Below are 27,264 nucleotides of genomic sequence, written 5' to 3' on the forward strand. Positions count from 1 at the left end.
ATTATCCTAAGTCATTTAACGAATGTAACTACTATTAAAACAAATAAACAAGAATAACAAAGTTCATAACTTCATGTCACAAAAATTAATACTGTGTAAATTTTACAACTTTTGATCTCTAGTTACAAATAACGCCTAAACTTTTATTAATTAATAAGATCTAGACAAGTGTCTTGTGAAAACGAAGTCTAAAAGCAATATTACAACAAAACTTTATAATTTAGCTTGATAAGAATTTTATTCCATCCCATTTAATTATAATTAATGAAACGAACAAACCTTTAATTAAACATCTCCAATTTTAACTGGGTACGTAGACGTGCAATCTGAATCTAGGCTATTTATAAAATGCCCAGCTAATTAGCATAAATAGTATTCCGCGATCTTAAGTTTTCTCACAACAGCCAGTGCTTACAAGACCCCAAGATACAAACTGACCTAGATAGAGACCGACAATGTATTAGCTACCTACGTAAACTTGCATGTTCTAATTCTTCGTGAGCTTATTTCTGACTACTAACATAATTGTTCTTTTCATATACAAGACGTATTACTCGTGTTGTTGCGGACGGCGATTACATAGACGACGGCGTTGCCGAGCTACAGGCAACGGGGAGCGCGCCTATGTAATGCGCGCTATACCCTCTGGTGCGGACGGCAACTACAGGGACGACGGCGGCGCCGAGCGACGGGCAACGGGAGCGCGCCTATGCGATGCGCGCTATACCCAGCGAAAACGGCACCGGGCCGCGGTAGTGGGATCGAGTGGGCGGGGCGTATTGTGCCCTTACGCTCATGTTGCTCATCGTACCCACCGTTAGTCTTAAGTAGGATAGAAATGTACTTAACGTGTAAGATTTGTAAATATTGTATGGTAAATAAATCACCTTGGAAATCGCTGCGAGTTTTAATCAACAAGTGGGAACCTCTGCGCCTCACCCTATACAAAGAACATACAGTCCACTGACCGGGGCTATAATTAATAGTGCCTGGTCCATCGACGCGCCGGATTTTGTTGAAGCAAACTTCACTGCGAAGACGACGTGCTTATTAAGAAGAAAGAAGATAATACGCCGAGCTACGAACGTTGCGTATCTTCAGTCTTAAGCACAAGACGCTCAGCCGAACGACGACTGCGCTGCGTGTCTACGAGGCTGATTTATCTAACGCGGTTTACCGCGGCTGTGTGTTAGCCCACCTAACGGTGCCAAACGGGCGCACACAGTTAACGCCGCAAGGCGGGAGTGACTGTTCGAACGCAGTCACCAGTTCGCATCCAACGCGACTGTACAGTTCGACTTCGCCGGTAAGGCGCGAGATCGTGTGAGGGCCGGACTGTAGGCACGCTGACGGGGCAAGGTGTTCCTCCTTGTCCTCGAGCAACCTCACGCACTTGCGTCCTCTGCTGGGTAGTTCCTTCCTACCTCATCCACCTTTTCCATTCTCACGGTGAGCGAACACTGTTGCTACAGCACCTCGCCGTGGGCTGTTAGGGCTGCTAGGGACGTTAGGGACGTTAGGGAAGATGATGACCCGCAACCGACCGAAGAAGACAGACGAGGCGGATGCAGCGGCCGTTACACATACAAGACCGCCCGCATCACCGTCTGAGCTACGAGAAACGACGACGACAGCACCCGCAGAAACGGAAACACGAGTAGACGACACTCAGTCACAGGCCTCAGTCAGAACGACGAGATCTGTGAGATCGCGACTGAAGGAAGCACAAGCAGAGGCAGGAAGCAAGCTACTAGCGCTCGAAAAGAAAATGATAGCGCTCGAAAAAGAGCAAATACTTAAAGAAATGGAAGCGAACATTGCGAGAATTGCTGACGACGCTAGCGTTGTTGACAGAACGGACGCGCTACCGATAGAGTCAGAAGATCGAGTACAAGACTGGCTCAAAAGACACAGCCAAGAAGCGACCGCTATGCCACAAAGACACGGTGACGCCCCCTTTCCAACACGGGGGGAGTCATCGCGACAAGTCGCGTGGACTAAAGATACGGTCGGGCAACGTAGAGATGAGTTACCCGTCGTAGAACACGACACAACGAAAGTCGGAACACCGAGAGCAAGATCCCGAGATCGCGGGATAGAAAAGCTAACTGAAGTCTTTGAGGAGCTGACGAGACAAAGGCCGCCTCCAAGACAAGGCTTCGATTTACCTCAGTTCAATGGAAATGTAACAGAATGGCTGTACTTCAAGGCCGCGTACGAGGACACGACGCGACTGTACAAATACACAAACATTGAGAATCTAGCCAGGTTACGTGCTTGTTTAACGGGAGCCGCACGCGACACTGTTGCGGTTCTATTAAGCACAACGAACGATCCTGAGCTAATAATGAGAACGCTTAACCAATGCTATGGTCGACCCGAAATAATTATCGACCGTGCAATGGACGAGATAAAGAAGCTGCCGCGACCCGGCACGACGGCTGTAGAACTTAACCAATTCGCCGTGAAAGTACAGAATATAGCTTGGCTGTTAAACAGCATAGAGGATAGAAGCTACGTTAACAGTACAATGCTCGTCAGAGAAATACTAAATAAACTGAGCCTGCACTATCAAGCACGGTGGACGGACTACGGTCAAGCACATGGCACGACATATGAGCCCATATTTCTCACATTGTCGAATTATCTCATCAAAGAAGCGGATCTACAACTTACATACAACTACAGTAAGAAGACAGAGACAACAACAGTTGAAAAAAGAGAGAGTCGACGGCTACGCCGCGCGAACATTTATGCGACTAATAACGATGATAAAAAGATAAGTTGCTTATGTTGCGGGCGCGAGCATGAAACACCAAAGTGCAAAGAATTTGCAAATATGTCACTAAGCCAGCGTTGGGAACGAATGAAGAAGGCGCGAGCCTGTTTTCAATGCATTGTTAGCACGCACCTGCGATCCCGGTGCAAGCATAAAAGGTGCGACATAGACGGGTGCGATAAACCGCATCACCCGATGTTACACGAAGAAAAAATAGCGATCGAAGAGAAACCGACTGAAGTTGTACTCTCGACTACTATTAACAGCAACAACCAAGCTGTTTTATTAAAAGTATGTCCGGTGTATATAAAATCGGATGGCGAAAAGCAAATCAAAACATATGCTTTATTAGACGAGGGATCAACAATATCATTGATCGACGAAGACCTCGCACGAGAGCTTGAATTAAACGGACCTACGCAACCCCTACGAATAAGCGGGGTGGGGGCGTCAAGCGACATCATGAACAGTAGATCGGTGCAAATTAAGATAAGCCGACAAAACAATGGAGCGTCACGCGCGATCCGTGTGCGAACAATGACAAACCTAGCAATAGGTGGACAAACAATAAGCGCGAACACGCTGAAATACAATCATTTAAAAGGATTGCCTTTGAAAGACGTCATCGGTAAAGTCAAACCGAAGTTGTTAATCGGGTCCGATAACTGGGACTTGATTATATCAAGAAAGCTGAGAACCGGCAAACGTGGCGAACCTGTAGCGTCACTCACACGACTAGGGTGGGTCATACACGGCACCACACCCAAAACAACATTAAGTCGTGAAAATGTGTTACATACGTATGAAAACGACGATGACTGCGTTAGTAACAAATCGTTGGAAAAACTAATGAAGAAAAGCTACGAAATCGACGCACTCGGTATAAAAGTAACACAAAGAAAATCGAGTGTCGACGAGCGCGCTATACGCATATTCGAAGAAACGGCACGTCGCATTAACGGACGTTTTGAAGTAGGCCTGCCATGGCGAACCGACAAACCTACGCTACCGTTAAACTATGAGATGGCTAGAAAAAGGTTAAAATCCATTGAGAACAAAATGGATCGATGCGAAGAATTCAAACATGCATACACGGCGGAGATTCAAAATCTCATTAACAAGGGATACGCCGCACCGGTAACAAACGATGACTTACCGGCGACTACTACGTGGTATCTCCCGCACTTCGCAGTCGTTAACCCAAACAAGCCGGGAAAACTCAGAGTAGTGTTCGACGCGGCCGCAAGAGATAAGGGCGTCTGCCTAAATGACGAGCTGCTAGACGGCCCCGACTTACTTCAGTCACTGCCGGGAATACTCTACAAATATAGAGAAAATGAAGTCGCAGTGACGGCCGACGTTAAAGAAATGTTTCTTCAAATTAAGATTAGAAAACAAGATCAAGGCGCGCAGCTTTTCCTTTGGCGAGGCGATGATAGAACGAGCCCTCCGAAAACGTTTAAAATGACTTCAATGATATTTGGGGCTCGTAGTTCGCCATTCATCGCACACGGCGTTAGAAACAAGAACGCTGAAGATTTCCGATTATCGCATCCGCTAGCATATGAAGCGATAACGAAAAATCATTATATGGATGACTTCGTCGATAGCTTCAGGACCGAAGACGAAGCTATACAAACAATCAAGGAAGTCATACATGTGCACGCCCACGCTAGCTTCACATTAGCTGGGTGGAGTAGTAATCGCGACACGGTGATACAACACACGCCGTTCGACCTGCGAACACGGGCGACCGCGAGTCTAGTGGCCACTAACCACGATATGAATAAGACATTGGGAATGGTGTGGATCCCGCGAGAAGATAAACTTTCTTTCAACACATGTTTAGCGAGGATTCACACCGACGTGAAAGAGCGCCGTCGACCTCCTTCAAAGAGGGAAGCGCTAGGAACGGTGATGTCAATCTTCGACCCGCTGGGACTCATAAGTTATTATACAATCACGGCCAAAATAATACTTCAAAATTTATGGAGGCTGAAGCTTGATTGGGACGAGCCCATACCGGCAGAAGACTACGCTAACTTCGATGACTGGCTGAAACGATTAAATGACATCACCAAGCTGCGAATACCACGATGGTACGGCAATACGGGGGGAGTTAAAGTCGAACTTCATATTTTCTGCGACGCCTCCGAGCAAGCGTACGCAAGCGCCGCCTACTGGCGCTCCGAAGAGCCGAACGGAAACGTACGCATAGCGCTGATATCTGCTAAAGCGCGAGTAGCGCCGTTGAAAACGCAAAGTATACCGAGACTCGAGCTGCAGGCCGCACTAATCGGCGTACGTCTTGCGTCCACTATACTAAAGGAGCATAGACTAGCCGTGGCGAGTCACACATATTGGACGGACTCAACAACCGTATTGCAGTGGATTCGAAACGATAAAGCTCGTCACACTCCATTCGTGGCGAACAGGCTGGGTGAAATAGCCGAATTAACGAAGATAAATCAATGGCGGTGGGTGCCTACCGCCGACAATGTGGCGGACGACGCGACTCGTATCAATAACGAAGAAAAGAACGAGAACGACCGTTGGTTCACCGGCCCTGCTTTCCTACGCGAACCGAGGGAATCATGGCCCGAACAAACACCGTGGCTAGAAGTGGCGGCTGTCGAACATTACACAGCCACAGAACGAGCCGACATACGACAGAGCGTACCGGACGTAACACGCTTTTCAAAATACGAGCGTTACATACGAGCGATCGCCTATGTATTAATGTTTATAAACCGAGCTAAGAAAATCAAGACGACGCTCGATACTAATTTGCTAGAAGAAGCCGAACGCTTAGCAATAAAAGCTTCACAACACGACAAGTTTGAAGAAGATATAGAAAGATTGACGAACAAAAAGTCAATATGTCGAAGCAGCAGACTAGCCAAACTTGATCCCGTGCTTGACGAACACGGCCTCCTGCGACTGAACGGCCGCTTGAAGCACGCAGCCATACCGAACGTATGCAAGTTTCCCGTCATATTAGACGGCGGTCATCGCTTCACAAGACTATTAGTGCGAAGAGAACATGAAAGAGCGCTGCACGCGAACAATGAGCGTGTGGTTAATGACTTACGGCAGCGATATTGGATATTGCGAGTCAGACCGACAGTTAAGGCCGTAGCGAAGGAATGCTCGACATGTCGTATAAAGAAGGCCACGCCCATTATGCCGAACTTCGGTGACCTACCTGCGGAGCGGACCGAGGCATTCGTGCGACCATTCACGAATTGCGGACTCGACTATTTCGGTCCAATGACGGTTACAATAGGACGCCGAAGAGAGAAGCGCTGGGGGGCTCTATTTACTTGCCTTTCAACACGGGCTGTACACATAGAGTTAGTCGGCGCTCTCACTACCGACTCTGCGATAATGGCGATGCGGCGTATGGCAGCACGACGTGGGTGGCCGCGAGTTATGTACTCAGACAACGCAACTAATTTCCGCGGCGCCGATACTGAGTTACGTCGAGCCATTGAAGTATGGGAAAGTGAACTTAAAGACTATGGCCTACAACAGCGAATGAACTGGAAATACATCACTCCCGGCGCACCACATCAAGGCGGCGCGTGGGAGAGACTTATTCGTTCTGTAAAGACTTCGCTTCTCGCCGTACTTTTCCAAAAAGAACCGCACGAAGAGATATTAATTACGCTGTTAGCGGAGGTTGAGCACACGATCAATGCTCGACCGCTAACACACGTGCCGGTGACACCAGAGGACCCGGAGGCACTCACTCCGAACCATTTTCTGTTGGGTGGCCCTTCCGACATGCCACTAGTAGGCGCATGTGAACATATAACAAAAAGAACATGGAAGAAAGCTCAAGCGCTAGCGAACGAGTTTTGGCGGCGGTGGGTACGCGAGTACTTACCAACACTCAACCCACGCGGCCACCTGCGACATGATAAACAAGCGCTTAAGGTTGGCGATATTGTCATTGTTGCCGACGCTGCGCTTCCAAGAAATGTATGGCCACGAGGAAGAATTACGCAAACATTTCCCGGACCGGATGGGGAAATCAGAAGCGTCATGGTGCAATCAAGAGGGCATCAATTAAAGCGACCGGTAACAAAGGTCGTCGTCCTTCCCGTAGAAGAGGCTGCGTCCCGAGGACTTCACCGGGGGGAGGCTGTTGCGGACGGCGATTACATAGACGACGGCGTTGCCGAGCTACAGGCAACGGGGAGCGCGCCTATGTAATGCGCGCTATACCCTCTGGTGCGGACGGCAACTACAGGGACGACGGCGGCGCCGAGCGACGGGCAACGGGAGCGCGCCTATGCGATGCGCGCTATACCCAGCGAAAACGGCACCGGGCCGCGGTAGTGGGATCGAGTGGGCGGGGCGTATTGTGCCCTTACGCTCATGTTGCTCATCGTACCCACCGTTAGTCTTAAGTAGGATAGAAATGTACTTAACGTGTAAGATTTGTAAATATTGTATGGTAAATAAATCACCTTGGAAATCGCTGCGAGTTTTAATCAACAAGTGGGAACCTCTGCGCCTCACCCTATACAAAGAACATACAGTCCACTGACCGGGGCTATAATTAATACGTGTACTGATTCATAACCAAGGAAAGGACATCAACCTAGCAACGGATATGTGTAGGTTTTAAATTTTAATAAATAATCAAAGACGATAAAAGTTGAAGGCATCGGCCTACTTGTGATAATGAGAGTCATAACCAGTCAACCCGTCCATGTTTGTGGAAGCTCGCCGAGGGTCCCTCAGGCGTGTGGTTGGGTTGTAATGAGGTCAACCGCACATAGCGTGGATGTTACGGCTACTGCGCTAAATGGTTAAACTGCAGCTGTATGTAGTTTCAACTGTATATCATTTAATACAAAGATCCTTGTTTTAGTTAGAGTCAATATGACCGTTTTGAGAGAAAAATAATTCGTCTAAGCATTCTTGAAATGAAATGAAATGAAATGAAAATTTATTTGTATGAATCTTGCTTCAGTTATGATTATTACACATGACAAATCATGCAAAAAATGCAAATATAATTTGTTTTGTTGTTAGTTCTACTCAGAGCTCTATATCGACTTCTATAATCATTACTTTTTTAAACATATATAATTTGCTAAATATTATCGTCAGCTGGTACATATCTAGCTACTTATATTTTTTAATACCAAAAATGGTTAACCTATGGGATCTGGACTTTATTAATAAAACATGATTTATAATATTAGCAGTAACATAAACACTAGACAGCTATTTGAAGCGACGATACAGTGAACTTATACCCAGGCCCGACCACACAAGCCTTTTGAACGTCGTTTATTAGCTCGGGGTAGACATTTATAAAACCTACAGATAAAACATAGTGTTATAAGCAACCGACACATAAAAAATTGCCAGAATTTTAGTGTGTTGAAAATTATCAAATAGCTAAGACAAATTTTTACTAACCTAACCTAAGCAATCAAATCGAAACGAAGAGCAATGATATGCATTCGTGAGTTTACATTATAATCTCATCACAAAGATGTCTGTTTTAATTTTAAATCACTCAAATTTCTTTGTTCTCGCAAATATTTTGTTGACCATGCGTGCAAATCCACGGGTAACATCAAGTTAAATCCATGAAAACTTGTTGAGAAATTTCTAGATAATCTCAGTGTTGAAAAAATAATAGTATTATTACAGGGCGATTCCAGCTATTCCAATGCACGTGCCAAACGAAACCGCTTCCCAGTACTTGCAATGTTCGAAGAGAAATTTCCTGTCGTAGTTTACACGTTTCTCAAGGTATTTCATCGTTTATAATATTTGTTCTAGACGTTTCAGGTGGAGACGTTATTTTATATTATTTTTGTGTCGTTAAAATTAATAACTTGGAATCCAGCTTTGCTGGAATACAGTGTGATTTGATTATGTACGTCGGAGATAAACTGTGTTTTAATATTATGTTGGATGAGTAATAATTGTCATTTGAGATAAAGATGGTACTTTTCGTAACTTACTAAAACTCATTGGGATAACAAATCCTTTGAAATTTCGTATCACTCTTAAACGTTTGCATGGATTGTGCCTTAGCACTCAGTCATTTATTCATTACAAAATGGCGTAGGGATGTGACGACCCCATCGCCCACGGATGGGATATCTATGTGACGATATATATCCTAACCGTGCAATCAGTCGACCCACAGGGCAACTTGTGCTGAAACGTTTGCATGGATTGTGCCTTGGCGCTTAATCTTTGTTTGTTCATTACAAAATGGCGTAGGGATGTGACGACCCCATCGCCCACGGATGGGATATCTACGTGACGATTGATATCCCAACCGTGCAATCAGTCGACCCGCAGGGCACCTTATGGCGCGGTGTCCTATGGGGGAATAGCGTCCAATGTCCATAGTACCCGTAGATCGTACAGTCCATCAAACACCTCTTTACCTTAGCCCAGTCTTAGAGCGGCCGTACACGGACTGCTTCAAGCAGTTGAGACCGACTGCTTGAAGCCGCGGCCGCGCGGTGAACTACAGTCAATCATTTACTGCCGTAGACCAGCTGTCAACTATGCGGTTGGTAGCGACAGCTCGAGCAGTCAACGACCGACCGCTCTCGCAGTCTATGTACATCACTCAGCCGTTAACTGCTCGAACTGCCCGTGTGCGGCCGCCTTTATTCCTATTCATTTTTTTGCAATAATCTAGAGTGGCGTCCACGTTATCCATGTAAATTAAACCTGTAAAATAATATTACTGACATTGAATTTTATAATACTTGCGGGAAATCAATGAACTACGCTAAACCAGCACTACGTGAGTTCAATGTTAAGCTTGTATTTCCATAAAACAGCTAACCTCCCACGATTTCCCGGTACTAAACTTCGCGGTATTTACAGTAAGTACTTGTTTAAACCATTTTAAGCTAAAATTTCGCTTTAAAACGAATACATAATAAGCTTTATACCTATTTCACATTTCCCATTTTTATTATACTATGGACAATTTTATATTAAGTAGGTAGAAACGCTACGGTACCTCCAAATTTAACAAATATAAACCATATCAAGTATTTGAACTTTGGTTCTACTTAATTATAAGAAAAAATAAATACCTATTCCTTTTCCGTTAATTCACATTATAAAGTAGTGGTGTAAAATGTTTCTAGTCCATCGTGCTAGTTTCATTACAGTTCGTTGATTAGAAAAACTGCAGTGATGTAGCACAAATAAAAAAAATACATAAATAAACGAGGTAACTTGAAGAACCTATATTCTTTTCTTCAACGTTACCGTTATATTATTAAATTGGTTTTAGCAAACTATAATTTATTTCAAACTATGATATGTGAATAAACTTCATCGTTTTATAATGCTAATCCCCTTGATCAATTCACGATGGAGGGCTTTTTATTAAGTGCTTACTTAAACCGTATTAAAAGTCTATTGAAGATTTATAAACTAAATTCCTTTCATAATATTGTCATATTTTTTAACTGAATGTTACTTTTCACGAACCATTATGGTAGCGACCGTGAATAATAAAATAAAATAAAAAAATAAATAATGGCAGAATTTTGGCTTAACATCATGTAAAAGTCTTTAGACAAAATCGTTTATCAAAAAACGTCGTCGTCTCCACCGGGAATCGAACCCAGGACGGCGCTACGCCCACGCGTCAACTACTGTACCAATGAAGCGGTATTGGACGGTTTCTCAAACTAGATCATAAAATATTCGAACAACGTAGAAATTATACGAACGAGCAATATTATATTACTCGAGATCAAAACTACTACTACTTATTTCACAATTTATACATATATGTATGTAGCATAGTCCTTTTGCAATTAAACTCGAAACACTAGTGCACCAAGCGACGTAATATATTTGCATGTAGAGAGGAAACATTAAATTTGAGTGATTTGCTTGCATCGGTTTCAACTCTCGACAAAAGTGGAACGGCAAGAGAATTGAATCAACTGAATTCCAGTTGCATGTAGGATTTATGACTTGTTGACTTTTCGAAACGAATCAATCAAATGCATCGCCTGTTTTTGGGAACTTATGCAGCAAAATAGCGAAATACAGTAAAGTTCGGAAAAATAAGGAGGAAGGCAAATAATAGACTATGTATGAATGTATTGTGAGAAAGAAATTTATAATTAACGTTGGAATAGAGTAACATAGATAAAATCATTAAAATTGTAAAAAAAAATAAAAATTTAATAATGTAATGTAATGTAATAATATATCTAAAATAAAAATATACCTCGTTAGTCGTTATCTAATGGTATTCCATAATTGGATTGCACCTACATTGTTAGCGCTGGTGCATTCGTTTTACTCGTCAAGTTACATCCAATAGATATTTATTAACGAAACTAATTATTATGTATGAAGTATTATCGAAAGCTGATATTCGACAATGTCACGTCCACCCACGCTCTCTGTTCATTATCGATGAAATATTATGTAGTTTATTTACACATGCAATTACTCTACATTGTAATAAAATATAATACGTATACAACTTACAAGTGTTAATGTATTTGAAGAAGCAACCTGATAGATTACATGAAATTAATAGTTTCTTTTGTAATAAAAACGTTTATTCACGAGATCATATTATGCTCATATATAAGCTAAAATATAATGCAGATGTATTAATTAAAATTAACTTCCCATATTCAGTATTCACCCACAATAAAAAACGACAAACATTTCAAAGTTCTCTATTAAAAAATCTCACAAATCACAAACTTTACAAGCCGTGAACTAATTTAAACTTCCCTGTTGTCGACGACGAGGTCTACGACACTTGAAAATCTCTTCCTCTCCGTACTAGCGTGGTATATATTTGTGATAGACGACTCCGTGCTTTCTGAAGTAGGCGATTTATTCTTGAATATTAACGGTAGATGGTTGCATTCGAACTTCTCCTGTGAAATTAAAATTTGTTTATGAACAAGATTATTAAGTATCTAGTAATTTGGCGTTGGCATTTGGTAATTTTTCGAACCTTATAAATGAAAAACAGGTATAAAATCAGTGCATATGTGGGTATTTATTAACAATATTTTTTTTTTTATATAACAACGTAGGTACACGTGACAACGGGCACAAGTTTCGTCGCGTCAGTTAATATGATGTAATACCGAAATAATTGTGTTGGTGTCAGTTGTAACTTATAAATTGTAGGTAGTGTTAAATAATAAAATTATACCCGGCGCGGCCTAAGATGATCCCTATGACAGTTCGTCTTAGTGATTGCTCGTATGATGGATCGTGTCGATACTTTACTATTTTATAGGCAAAGGCGTGGTTTGCATTCAGCCACGTCGGTAAACATGTTTTTACAAATATTATAAAATGAATTTTTAACGTCTATTATGTAAACGAAACGGTAAGTAAAACGAAAGTTTTCCAAAACATAAAAATGCACCTTATCATTTTCTCGTAATTTTTAACCCGTTTAACACAGTGTATATTATTTTATCATGAAAATGGAATCCCCCGTTTAATTTTTCTAAAAAACTTATATTTTCATAGGTAAGTAAATTAACGCGAACGGTAATTAATTAATTAATTATGCTGCGATCTTCTGTTCCATTTAATAGTGAATGAACTATAGCTTAAGCATGGAAAAAATGTGAACTCGAAATGTGACTTTCCATTATCGAAATTTGTTTATCGATACTTTCCGCACTAGTCGATAAATGCCAACGATGTAAGTTTTGAAGGACGTAAACGTAAAGTCAGATTGATATAATTTCTCGTAAATGATAAGAATTGTTATAATTCCAACGGAATATCATTGTAATAGCATAAAGCTACGTAAAAATTAATAAATGCCATTTTTAGACGCCTCCAATACGTTTCTAATTTAATGGTGACGCCATTACAAGTTTGTCTCTTGAGAATAACTGTCAGTGTCATAGGGATCATCTTAGGCCGCGCCGGGTATAGTAAGCGTAGACAAATTTATTATAGTTCTAAAAATACTCTTAGAACAAATTATATTCAGAAATACTTATTTCAAAAAAACGCAACCCTACCTGACCTTAGTTAAAGCCTAAAGGTGTAATTCGGAACGGCTTGCATTAAGCAAATTTTCACATCCAAAGCAGCACTAAAATACTTCATCTTGCCTAGCAAAAGAAATAGTGTAAACCTCTGTTTTATCTCCGCCTGCATTTCTATTCATTCGGTCCTATTTTTCAGTTTCTAGTGCACTCGGCTTGAGAAATTGCAAATGCTAATGGACGACGTTCGCTGCTTAGTATTACATCTCATTGCCTGTATTTGCATGTATATCTTATTTAAAAGTATTCTGCATCTAAATATTAAAGTTTTTTTAATTTGCTTTATTAATTGTAGTGAAATTTTTATTGTAACTCAAAAAGATGTAAGTACGAATTTTTTCTGTCATTAATTCTTCTCCAATATTTTCCTTCATTTTTTTATTAAAAAACCATCATTATTTTTGTTGCAATGCCACGATATTTACGCCCATTAAAGCAAAACGTAACCTGACTTACGTAGCTACGTTAAACAAACCTTTCAAGAACTAACTAATTAATTTCAGTGAGCGTCCTACGTAACTCACTTCCAAAGATAAAAGAATTGCTCCCAAAGAACAAAGTATGAGAGAGTTGAAGACGACCCACACTTGCTGTTTCGAGATTATTCATAAGCCCGGCCGTACACGGACTGCTCGAGCAGTTAACGGCTGAGCGACGTAGACGGACTGCTCGAGCGGTCGGTCGTTGACTGCTCGAGCTGTCGCTACAATCCGCGAATTTGACGGCTTGAGGCGGTCGCGACTGCTCGAACAGTCCGTGTACGGCAGTGAATGAATATCAAAAGTTCACCGCGCGGTCGCGACTTCGAGCCGTCGGCCTCAACTGCTTGAAGCGGTCCGTGTACGACCGCCCTAAGCAGCTGAATAATTAAGGCTACAACAGTAGTAAATAGCTTAAACATATCTTATTAACATCATTATTTGTGATAGTTACGTAAATACGGTTAATTCGAATATTATGATTATTGTTAAGTAATTGCACGGTAGTTAACATGAATATTGTATTGGCGAGTTATTAGCGTAGTCGATTCTAGGGAATCGGATATATGGGTGTAACGTTTCTCGATTGTAATGACGTCATTGTTTTCTTCATGATGTTGTTAACAATACGTTTAATTAATACTTATAGGTAGGTATACGTATTATATTATGCTTGCACTTTTGCGGAGAATTTTCCTTCCGATTTCCCTTTCTGTTCTTTCATCTAAGATCCAATGGCTTTCTATTAAATTTAAATATAATTATCTATACAAATAATGAAAAGATCGATCTTTTATATGTATAGTATCTTAAATTTATATCACTCAGTGAAAGCTGAATAGTGAATAGTTGGGATTTTTTATTTCATTTTTTTCGCACCAAAACCATACAATAAACAAGTCTCCACGCTTTTAAACATGACCTTTCGCCTTGCAAATATAAATGAAAACATAACGCCACTATAACAATATGGATCCTATGATCGAAGCTTGAAGCACGTACCCAACTAAGCTACGACTAAACATTTGCACTGGACTAGGCGCGTTTTAGTTACACGCTCACAGCAATTTATTTACTCAATCTATAAGTATTGCTTTATAAGATTTGTCACGAAATCCTTCTATAATACCGTGTATTGTCTCTTATAGATTTTATTGGGATAAAACGATGCTAGATGCTAAAAAAAATACAGTCTACATCACACTAAAATTATGTAGCTCTTTATTTGTAAAATAAATTTTAAAATCGAACCAGTATTTTTTAATTAAATCGTAACACAAACAAAAAATCTTAAATTTCTTCTCTATAATATTACCTTGCATAACTATATCGCGAAAGTAAACCGATCCGACATATAAAGTGTAGTCACATACATCTCTGTAAAAGCACACTCTACGAGCTAACCATCCGTACCCGCGGCCGCGCTTTACATCGATCGATACACACGCATCGTTAAATATTAACCAGCCAACGTTCACCACGTGCAACTGTATGACCTTCCACTCAATATAACTGACACTAAATAAATAAAAACATCGAAGCGACTCCACTTCTCGCTTCAAAGAAACGTCTTTACAACGAAGAAAACAAAGTATAAAATATACTGATAGAAAGTGTTATTGAATAATAAATTGTCACGTTCAAGATGTTTCGAAGAAGTGTAAAACTCACTTCGTGGCCAATGTCAATACTTATAAGAAAATTTTCTATGCTTTTTAAATACAATTTGTTGAAAATTGCAAAATTGAATCACAATAATTTAACGGTTACAAAACCAAAATCACACGAAAAAGAGTGTCAACTGTCAAAGTAATAATAATTATTTTAGTTAATTATTTTAATTATTTTAGTAAACTAAAATTATTTTAGTTTCGATTATTACGTAATCATAATATCAATGAAAGGTATTAATTTAAGTTATACTAACTAATCATGCTAATCAAAAGTAATAACTTTCATTTCAGTTACAATAATAATTATAGTACATGCGAGAAATTAATGTTTGCTACAATACAACCAGCAATGCAACTGAAATTGGCCTAAAGTTGTAACAGAAACAAGGACTCGCCCTATTTGTTCTAGAATGTTTGCGAAACGCTACAAATTGCTTCCCTTGTTTATAGCTATCGTGTTTACATGTTGTAGTTATTTAAACAGGCTCGTTGTTAAACGTACAGAATTAAGGATATCTTTGAACTTTTGAGAGTACGTAGAGTGGGAGTCGAGTATGCTTCGGCACAAATTGGGCCACGCTCGCACCGGGGAAGGTACCACACCCTCACAGAATATCGGCGCCATAGTGACAGTTTACTGTCGCGTTCCGTACGGTGAGTGAGGGGTCCGGAGGCCCACATCCCTTCCCATCCCCTACCCATCCTCTCCTTCCCTATCCTCATTCCCTCCCATCCTCGCCCTTTCTACCTAACTCCTTCCAAATCCCTTTGAGGACAGCAACACATCCACTTCCCAGTGGAGTGGATGCTTATGGGCGGCGTGTATCGCTTAACACCAGGCGACGCGTCTGCTCGTTTGCTATCCTATTTCATAAAAAAAACCTATCATCATACATTCTCAATACTTTATTTTCATTTTTTCTTATAGTAAATTTTCAAGGTCACGTCATGGCAATACCGTCAAGTCATGAAGTGAGGCGTCAATTTTGGTATCTTTACATCGTGCGAAAGAAATTTAACTTCTGACACGTGTGCTCGGCACACGAGCTGTTTAAAAAAAACCGCAGATCAACGAAATGGGATTTAAAATTTTAATATAACCAAATTCCAGATTCAGATTTCGACTAATATCTGATCAAAGTCTTCGTGTATTTATAAAGAAACTGCCATAATATGCAATGCTTTGAGGTAGACAATAATAAGCGGGATGCATGTCTCCTTTGGATTTATATTTTCAGCTAAGAGATAAAAGCATTTGCCTTCTTTTAAATCCTATTTATGCTTTCATGTAGGTACTTACCTGTCTCTTTGCGCTTAGAACTTTTACCGAGCTAAACGAATATCTTTTGTTTTTTTTATCAAAATCGAGTAAGATAGGGCGTATTCAGAAAGAAAGCTTGAAACTTATAAGCGCTTATAAGCGCTTATCGGCGCTTGTCAGCGCTGGTAACCCGCGCAGGAAAATATATGAACATGACAAGTGCCGATAAGCGCTTATAAGTTTCAAGCTTTCTTTCTGAATACGCCCTTAGACTATAGTCACACCCCGGACACTCCATACAAAATTATAGTTTTGACAGTCACACTGTAGAGACTGCAAATGTGTGTGTAAACTCTTTATGGTTGGCACATTTGTGACTAGCGTAAAAAAAAATTCGCGTTTTTCTGATGAAATACATGCGTAAACAGCACAATATCTAACCATTTTCTACGAAAAACGATAATCACAAATCCAAAATAATAAAATTGCTTTAAGTCAATTTGATTAATGTTGTCAATCTTCGTTGCGTTTCGTCTAAAGACGTCGTTGGTATCGTCCTTGCGGGGAAATGGGTACCATAACATGTCTGATCGTGCGGGGTGAGGTAAGTGTTTAATTTTGGCGGGAGGCGGAGAGTGTCCGTTCTGTAGCGTTTAGCTACTATTATGTATTCTGTGCTATAGTAGAGCCATTTTAATAGGCAACATTTGACAGTTCAACAAAATTCAACAACGTAACCTAGTAACGACGACATAGAATAACATGATATTTCGTTTTGTTAGAACTGCACATTTGCTTAACTTTTTTCAATTATGATTACATATTTATAATAATAATGACCGATACAAGTAATTTTAAGATTTCATTTTACTGATAAACCATACTAAACATAACAAACAATTTCTGAATTGAAGAACTGACGTCGCTACAATTTTGTGTCAATAAACCTTTTTTCTTTTTAAATACCAGAGACGTTACTCTAAAAATCGAAATCTGACATCTAGAATCGAATGCATTGATTACTTGTGAATAAAAATCATCATAAATTAATAAATTCGATTGACAAATGTTTCAAATCCGTATCGATTAATTCACTTTAATCGATGTTTTTAAGCAGGTTACCTCTCTTCGAAGATAAAATTGATAGACGTCAAATGTTGCCTATTAAATTGGCTCGACTATAGTTAATTTTATTTTTATCTTCTTGTTTAACACGTTCTTTTATTTTTCATTTTACTTTATCATTGATAAAACATGTAATTAGATAAAAATTTAGGAAACAGAATTGATTGTACATCCGTATATCTCTGCAATAAAGCAATTTAATAACAAAGTTTCTCTCATCTCATATTGATGTAAATGTTACACACAAAGTAGATATTAAAATGAAACTATGAGGGAATAGTTGACTGGAAGTGACTAGACTCATTGTTCAAAATATACGAGTATATTAAATAACTAGTTGAGGCCATTGAGATATACATATGGAGACGACACCGCCTACATCACTTATGTTCCGCTCAACATACGCCATACGCCGTAACTGCACGCTCATTTTTTATTTGTTTTAAAGTGAAACGCATCAAATATGCCTTCGTGTGTGTTACGATATTGCACAAATAACACAAATAATACGTAAAAGTGCAAAGGAATAACTTTCATTGGTAAGTAGGTACCTAACTAAATAATAATTTTTAAAACTTAATTAGAGCAAAAAAATGGCGCACAGATTTTGTTCATGGTGTCTCCTCCATACGTTGAGGCAATTAGATTTAACCTTTGTAAACCTGTTAATAAAAAGATTTGCTAACTTCGTTCAAATGAAATAGTTATCCATATGTATTCTACATATTTAGTTAGAAAGAAGCAGACTTTTCTCTAATTTACAAAATAGAAGTTTAGATTATTTCAAGGTCGCATCATGGCGATATCGTCACGTCATGGATAAGGCGCGATTTTGGTATCAATGAATCTTGCCACAAGTTTCACTTCTGACACGTGTTGACTTTTTAAGGATAAGATTTTACTTACGGACATAACGATACAATCATGTTTACACTGTCGATATAAACTGATCTCATCAAAATATTTTCTCCTCTTACGATCATCAGGATCCAAGGGCCCATATCTTGGAGTACTTCGGAATATGCCAATTAAATTCTAGAAAAAACAATATTTTTTTTTTAGAATAACGGTTACTTGCTGTTGTTGAAACTGTGCTATTTATTATTATTAGTGGTGTATTCGTACCACGTACCTATTGGTGATAAACCCTTTTACTCCTGAAATACAAATACAGTAGATACATTTATCACGTAACTAGCTTGTCGCCCTCGGCTTCGCCCGCTTTGTCTAAAACCTAATAAATTATATACTAAAACCTTCCTCTTGAATCACTCTATCTATTAAAAAATCGCATCAAAATTCGTTGCGTAGTTTTAAAGATTTAAGCATACAAAGGGACATATGGACAGAGAAATCGACTTTGTTTTATACTATGTAGTGATACGAGAATTTTATTCCAAAATTTGAACGCAACTTATCTACACTAATCTTTTCTAATCGGTTAAACGCTTACTTTTCGAAGCGTGTTACTGTTTAAGCGTTAAAAATTCCGTAACGTGTGAACGCGTAAGGCATTAAACGCCCATCAGAATGCATTCCAATTGGCCATACACGTAAATTGTTGTGGTCGCTTGTGAATAGCCTGTCCGGCTAAACAATGAAGCGTGTTACCATTTATGATATGAAAGGACTTGTTACCGCGTTTGCCACACAATGGATATTAAGCGATTCATATACATCGCCTTTGTTAAAAGTTAATTAGCTTTCAGCTAAAGAAATGAAGTTTAAAATGGTTAATTTGTGTGTGTATGGATTTGGATTTATAAAATTAGTATAACAAAATTAAAAAAAAACCCTAAGGTGTAATAAACTTGGACTTCTTGGTTTTACGTTGCCATGTCAATGCCTGTAATGCTGGCGACCAATTAATTATTTAACAATATGTTATTTACACATTTTAGGTCTGATTTTTCAATTGTTGGTTAAAACTTATTCATCGAATAACGTATTAAACTACCATTTCAAAAATGTATTCTAATTTTCCGTATTTGACAGTTTACAGGTAACATTTTAAAATGTTCGTGTAATACTTAACAGTTAACCAAGGATTGAAAATCGGCTCATAAAAGTTAATCATTACAAAAGAACACTGCTACAAAATAAATATCGAACGTAATGATAATATTTTATAATAATATGATAAAATAAATAAATCAAAAAGCTCACATTTCGCAAAATATATCTCGCAACAGTTTTAATTTGAAACATCGCCACTGTAATCAGTGAGAATGCAACCCAAATAATGGCTGATATCTGTTGCTGTACATCGTTTAAAAGTCGCACCTCGTTGATTTTGTTCATAATAAGTATCTGAAATATTAATAACTTATTTAAAACATACTTTTGAAGCGTAAACATGAATTTCAGCTTACGTAAAAACAGATGAAAAGCATTGCTAATGAACATTTCGATATGAATATGATCATTATATTTTCAATGTTTTTCATTGAAAAATGTAAATGAAAAAAACTATTTTTAAATAATTAATATCTGCGGCACAATAGTTTCTAAAACATTTTATATTTTCTTATTAAAAAAGCTCATCAGAGTTATAATTCTACACAATAGTATGCGTGGTTCTATAAAATTACGGCTGAAGCAAAGCCTTAGAAGTAATATCACAATATAAAAGTTTTTATAATTGTTCTGTATGTCAGAAGTAAACTACATATTATTGTGAAGAGAAAATACGTTTAAACCATGTGCATTTTTCTAGGAAGCTTTAAATGAAAAGCCTTACAGCATAATTTAAATGCACATAATTTAACTAAACCAGCCCTGCGGTCTCTTTGTGAAACAAGACTTCGTAAATAGCATTTTACATGTTCACACGATACACATATTTAGGTTTTTAACCCTTTTGTTAAATGGTTTCTTAATTCTTTAAGTACAAATTTCCCATACTTTAGTTCAGGATATATGATTGACAAAACTAATCTGATAATTATGTGCTTTAGAAAAATTTTAAAGAACAGAAAAATTCAATCCCGTGGCGAGATTCGAACCCGCGTCTTGCACCTCACCGGAGCAACGCCCGACCTCTCGGCCACCCGTGACCCGGCCAGAGCAATCGACGTACTTGGTAAGTTAAAAATATTTTTACTTTAGAATAAGTTCATGAAGTCTCATTTTAATATTTTTGTTATAACCATATAATAAATCAATTTCAATTTCCCGTACGTAAACCGTAATTTACTGCGGGTTAAAGTAGCCAATATTCACCGGTATAATATAATCCGCTTATGCCTCTTTCATGTTAAAAGTAATCAGATGCAAAATTTCAATATGAAAATATCAAAGGATTTATTTAAAAAATAGCCTTCATCATCCGGCCGATTTATCGAAACTGGAAAATACGTTTCCAGTAAAACTGTAAATGATCTAAAAGGTCAAACGCGTTGAAAACGGCACGTGTAAAAATCATTTGAATACTAACAGAAAAAACAATCGGTAACAACATCCATACGCTCCGCCAGTATATAGTCGGCTTAAAACCCAACCAAAACTGAATGTCTGTTGAGAACTTTTTAACTCCGTACACCCACATGACGATAAGCACCTTGAAGCCTCCTAAATAGAAGGAGGAAAGCTTGTGTCCAATTATCAATCCTTTTAATTTGCTAGTTGGTATCTGAAACGCAATTGTTACAATTAGAATCGATGGACGTCTACTAATCATCAAAAAAAAATCAATCCATCAGTCATCTTATTAGAAGTAGACTTTTTGTCCACCGGGAATCTAATTCAGGGCCCTTAGGCCTATACTTTAATGACATTTTTAATACTTGGAAAAATCTTTTATCTGGAATAATTTACTAGTCTATGAAAAAATCTTATAAATTTTTATATGACAGCAACAGGGGAAAAAGAGCGCTTTTTTCTGTACACGCATATGTAAAATCTGAATTTAAAACCACAATAACATTTCGTAGTTTTCTGAAAAACCAACACTTGATTGTTACACGTGCACACATTTCATTTCAACAATATTCCATTTGAAATAAAACCAATTATACAGATTCAAGGTTGCAAAACAACGGGCATTTAGTTCACGTGTAAAAGATTATACAATATACAGTACTTTGTTACTAAAATGACTAGCAAAAAGCTTTTAATTTCCATACAGATTAACAGCATTCATCGACATTGAATCTAAGCTGAAACACGTTTCAACTTTTATAAACTAGGATATGTTTGCGGAGAAATTATTGTCTCACACGTTCAGAATTGCTAATAACGTTAATATTAAATATAATATGATATTGATTGGTGAAATTTGATGTTTTCTTAAGAATTCTTATCTTATATGTAATACGAACAAATTGTACCGATTTTTATATCTACTGTAACTATTACGGACAACCTACTGTAACCATCAATCAGTAGTTACATTGTACAAACTAATTTACGATAATGGTATAAGTTTTCTAATATTCTCATTTCATCGCTAGAAATTAATGTTGCGCTTATATTTGAACTAGCTTTTGCCCGCAGCTTCGCTTGCGTGGAAAAGATAAATTTTCATAGTATAAGTTTTCATCCCCTATATTACCCCTTTAGGGGATGAATTTTCTAAAATCTTTTCTTAGAGGACGCCTACGTTATGACATCTACCTGCATGCCAAATTTCAGCCCGATACGACCAGTGGTTTGGGCTGTGCGTTGATAGATTACTATATCAGTCACCTTTGAGTTTTATATATAAAGCAGATTAAATTCTGTTCAATTTGCCAGGTATAAAATCATGCTCAATTTATTCCTTGTCAGTTCAACTAGATAATGATCCGCCCACAGTTTCCAGTTAACTTGTAGTGTAGTTAATTCGTGTAATGGTCTTGAAACTTTTGTTCCCTGCACCGCTTCTACCTTACAACTTCTACAGAACACGAGTTTGTGGTTGAAGTTGCTTTTACCTTTAGTTTGTTAAATGTATTTATTTAATTAATTAACACAAGTATGAAACTAGAAAGTTATTTGAAAGCTAGATCAAAATGCTAACATCTATTTTATTTTTATAGACAAGATTTTGACCAGATTACATAAGTAACGCTTCTCTAATCGTTTGCAATTGCAATAATTAAGTTTTACATGCAGTAGGTAGGTAGTTGTTAAATTTGAAATAGTAAAAAAAAACATATATTGTGCAACTTTAAGTTGCTGATGAAATTGTATAAGTAGGTAATAAAATTAAGATGATTTTTTCCATTGGCACAACAAACATACCAAAAATATGAATGAAGATTAATGTAAGAAATCAATTTTTAAAACTTAAATTAAAAGGAAATGCCAACCAACCAAATCTCCATCTTCGAAATTATTAATTTAACATTTCCTGTTAACATGCTCTACTAAAACCTACTCGATATCATATTCTGCATTCTAGTGAATTAATTAATTAAATTATTGTGTCTATAAATATAATTTATTATATTTAATAGCTTTTACTTTAATATGACTATAAATTATTGAAAATAGTGATAATTTCGTGGGTAGGAAATGAAAACTACTATGAAAGGAAAATTTGTATATAACATATTTTGTAAATCTTCTATACGTAATGTTAAAAACACGTTTAAAAATAAACACACAATCGAAAAATAAACATAATCAAAATAACTGCTAACAAATAATAGCTCGTTTGTAAATAAACTCTGCAAAGTATAAACACTCGATAAAATGGCCAAACTAGTTCAAACAGTTTTAAATTTAACATCGAAAATACGGTAAATACATCAAACGTTTTCCCGCGGGCATGTCTGTGTATCGAAGATATCTGCAATTCGCTTCAATGTGCATTGAGAATCGAGAACGCTATCGATTTAACTGTCCCCAACCACATCCTTTCTTTACATCTTTATACATTGAAATCATTTATAGAGTAAATATAGCCAATAAGGTTTATTAAACAATAGACGAGACGATTATAGACGATAGAGATAGGACTCTCATTGTTCCTTCTAATACCTACCCGTAGGAACAATGAAATGACAATCACTGCCGGAGGCCCGTATGATATGTCTAAGCCTACCTAGGCTAGGTACGTCTATTATTTTCATATCCATGGTCGCTTACCAAGTGGTAACCACTAACCAGTCTCTCTGATATTATCCGCTCAAAACTTATAAACAAGCATCATGCCACTTCATCAAACCAAAAGAAAGAGACGATTGCGAATTCCACCCACTAAGGGCATGTTTCATCTCAATACCCAACTTAATCAGAACGCTGCATAAATATTCACACAGCATTTCAGAACTGCGGAATATTCATTCAATTTCAAAGATTTCTCTTTGGGCAATACGGTTAATACATCATTGAATGGTTCCCAAGTTTGCGATCGATATATTTAAACTGCATTTGAATTCAGCAGAAGCGATACCTAAATTCTACACGTGTAATGTGTATCTAATGTGTTATATAATATTATCATGTATGCGAAACAATAATTAAGCCTCTTACCGGTGAGTATAGAGGCAGGATTATGTTAGTAATATTAGGGGCTTTCAAATCTTGTTTGATTAAAGTTTAAATTATGTTATGTAATTAAATGGAATAAATGAAATACTTAAAATTAAAACAAAAAACATTAAAATTTACATTATAATATATTACATACTAAAAAAGCTTCAGATATTAGGCAAATAATATAATCAATGAGGGTAGTGAAACGTTATAACATCCGAGCTTTCCAATAACTGTATGTATCCTGTATGTTTAACAGGATAACATACAAATACTAAACTGTACAATTTCCACTCTATCGTAACATGTCCTTGAAAATATTCCAATGCCATTTACGAGGCACGTGTATCCAGAATTTGACGACAAAGGGCAGAATTGATTGGACCTCCGATGTCTGAGATATCGGATGCCAATTTATGCATCCTCAGAAATTCGAGAGCATTATTGCCTCGCATACAATGTTCAATGTCACTGCCATATTCATCGCAAGTTCACAGAATATTATTATGTTAACAAATTAAACGTTATTTACAGTAATATAAAATGCAAATATGTAAATAAAACCGTTTTCAATTTTCAATAACGTTTCCCTTTCCAGGAACAAGTCAAGTGCGATTGAACATCGTTAAATTATTTATTGGATAGATTATACTTCTGAGTAAGAGCCAGTGCCGTCTTTACCATAGGGGCACAGGGGGCCAGTGCCCAGGGCCCCCCATCGTCAGGGGGCCCCCCTGGAGGAGATGTAGGACTGACAATTTTTCTCACATAAATCTCAAAATATTTTATTAAAAAGCAATACAGCTTTTTAATGCCAGAACGTCAGATCATTTTCAGATTTATTCGAATCAAAACATCTATGTTATTACAAGGTTATTACATGGAATAATTCGAGTGATTCGAACACCATTATAATTAACTTATCAGACATTTACTCGAATTATTTATTTACTTATTAACGTAATATAATATATTTTTACTTGAACCATTTTGAGATTTATGAAAATTACTAACAAGTCTAAGTTTACAGAATAGCATACAAGGGCGTTGTGACAAAACTTTAATCTCTGGGCCTCTAGACAAGTGGCAGAAACGCTAGAGAATAGAATCCACTATTGATACTAATTGATATAAGCTTATGACGTTTTGCTAATGTTTCGGTCACACTACCAAGGACGACGACGACCACGACCAAAATTCCCATCCAGCCGAAATTTGGTGAAATTATTAAAAACACAATCTATACTTAATATAATAAAGCTGAAGAGTTTGTTTTTTTGTTTGAACGCGCTAATCTCGGGAACTACTAGTCCGATTTGAAAAATTATTTCGGTGCTAAATAGCCCACTTCTTTGGCAAGATTATAAGATACCAAAATCGTTGAATTACTCCATGACGTTACGGTATTGTTATGATGCAACCTTGAAATTTTACTCTCAACGCGCCTAAAGAAGTTTCACTTCAAAAATATATTAAAATTTCCCGACCTTCTGTTACTACGAAAAAATTTTTTCCTAAAAGTCAACAGATATTAGCGGCCTTCACACGTACAGTTTAAACCGCGCGAAACACCCCGCGCCATACCATCCTGCCGTCCGATCCGTGCGTGTAGATGCGATGAGCGCGTGGTGGCGTGACAGTTTTGATGCGTTGCGTCGATGCGTACGCACATCTTTATAGTTTTCCGCGGATGCCACGTGTGGATGCAAATATTAGAAAATGGCGGTTTGGAGCGTGGAAGCAGTGACGGCCGACGGGTTTTATAAGGTTAAATCGGGAACATCCATGCTTATGGCAAATCTATACATATAATAAATCTGTAGAAGGGTCAATTCTGTACATTGAAAATGTTGAAAAAATAAATAGCAGGGGGTGTTACTGGATCGATACCAAACCCAAATATGTGATTAAAAAAATTTTTGTCTGTCTGTCTGTCTGTCTGTTTGTGAAGGCATCACGTGAAAACTAACGGTTCGATTTCGATGAAACTTGGTATAATTATACCTTATTAACCATTATATTTATATTATAACCCATACACGTCTCCTTTTTACATTATTATTAAAACCCACTACGAAACCAGCTAATGCTATCACCAGACGTGCATCCATTTCTACTCTACTAGTTCAAAACTGAAAGAAAACTTTTAAAATGTAAGACATTCCACGCACCAGTCCAAACTGCGATCCAAACTCTCGAAAAGCATTTATACGTACAGTTTTATCTGCAGGAAAGCGTAATAGATAGTTTGAACCGTGGTTAAAACTGAAGTTACATTTATAGCGTAAAATAGAAGAACAGATCAGCGCGCGGTCGAATCTACACAGACTTATCCGCAGATTGGCGCGCAGTCCCAGGAACGGCATTCCAAACTGTACGTGTGAAGGCCGCTATATAGGTTTTTCGTGATTTTTACCGAAACGGTAAGTTTTATCATATAACCACTTTTACCCAAATTGTAGATCATAAAATTATCTACTTATACAAAAGAATCAATACATTATTTTCCTAAGATGTAGCTTCCTACCATTTTCTAAGATATAACGATTTATAAACTCATTCCATCCTTATAATATGCACACATTTCTTAAATCACTTCACACCTAAATGATTTTATGATAAAACTTATCGTTTCAGTATAAATCGCGAAATCACCTATTTTTTTATTTATTTATAACCTGGAATATGTTTTTTAATTCACGTACCGGAATGACAGTTAATTTTGAATTTTATTTTTAGTAATCCTTATTCCTTTGAACAATTTTACTAATTTTCTGCTGGATATGAAATTTTGTAGTTTTAAAGGTCCTAGAATTTAGTGAACTCTGTTCACACCGGACCATTTCTATACGAATAGATGACAAGCGTTTTGACTTTTGCCATTTGCCTAGGCTTTGAATAAATTATGTTAATAACGCACGCAATAATTTTGATCAATATGAAACGGCTACGAAAGAAAAAATCCAGATGCAAATTAAAAAGATAAATTTGAAAAAGAGAAAGGTATAAATTTATAAAGAACCGAACCGACTCGAACCCGCATCCTTCGCGCCATTCCGGGGCGGATGCTTGACCAACTCAGCCACTCGTGACCCGCCGGAGCAATCGAATTTATTCTATTCCTTCAGTTTTATGTGTCTTAAGGGACACACCGCACGCCATCTATTGAGATGATTTAACAACCATCTCAACCAATATGAAGCACTTTTCAGTGAATACAATATTGTAACGATGGAACACGACCTTTTTTGTTGAATTTATATTTTATTTATAAAGCATTTGAGTGCCATAAAACCTAAAATATAAATTCAAAGAGAAAGGTAATTTGAAAAAGTAATTCTTAAAATATTTCTTAATTAAATTTAATTAAAGTCAACTTTGGAGCGCCATTACAGCAGCAGCGTTTCAAATGAATTATATA

General features: G+C 37.8%; 2 protein-coding genes across 2 annotated transcripts in view; one reads left to right on the forward strand and one right to left on the reverse strand.

Annotated features, from left to right (window-relative positions):
* The first annotated feature begins 1,525 nt into the window (after positions 1–1,525).
* On the forward strand, positions 1,526–6,997 carry LOC123705463. Its single transcript, XM_045654241.1, has one exon. The coding sequence runs from the start codon at positions 1,526–1,528 to the stop codon at positions 6,995–6,997; it is 5,472 nt and encodes a 1,823-aa protein (XP_045510197.1).
* Positions 6,998–11,477: 4,480 nt separating this feature from the next.
* The window catches only part of LOC123705103 (sodium-dependent dopamine transporter-like), a 56,686-nt gene continuing 40,899 nt past the window's right edge, over positions 11,478–27,264 (reverse strand). Inside the window, exons 10-13 of the mRNA XM_045653727.1 lie at positions 20,818–21,012; positions 19,548–19,691; positions 18,288–18,416; positions 11,478–11,700 (exon numbers count right to left, since the gene is read on the reverse strand). Of these exons, the coding sequence (XP_045509683.1) occupies positions 11,542–11,700; positions 18,288–18,416; positions 19,548–19,691; positions 20,818–21,012 (627 nt within the window). The 3' untranslated portion in view covers positions 11,478–11,541. The remainder of the gene's footprint in view (positions 11,701–18,287; positions 18,417–19,547; positions 19,692–20,817; positions 21,013–27,264) is intronic.

This window comes from Colias croceus, chromosome Z (assembly GCF_905220415.1).
Source record: "Colias croceus chromosome Z, ilColCroc2.1".
NCBI classification, from domain to species: Eukaryota; Metazoa; Arthropoda; class Insecta; order Lepidoptera; family Pieridae; genus Colias; species Colias croceus.

Excerpts from the sequence above, each read along its gene's own strand:
- LOC123705463 (XM_045654241.1), top strand. The coding sequence starts at position 1,526 with ATGATGACCCGCAACCGACCGAAGAAGACAGACGAGGCGGATGCAGCG.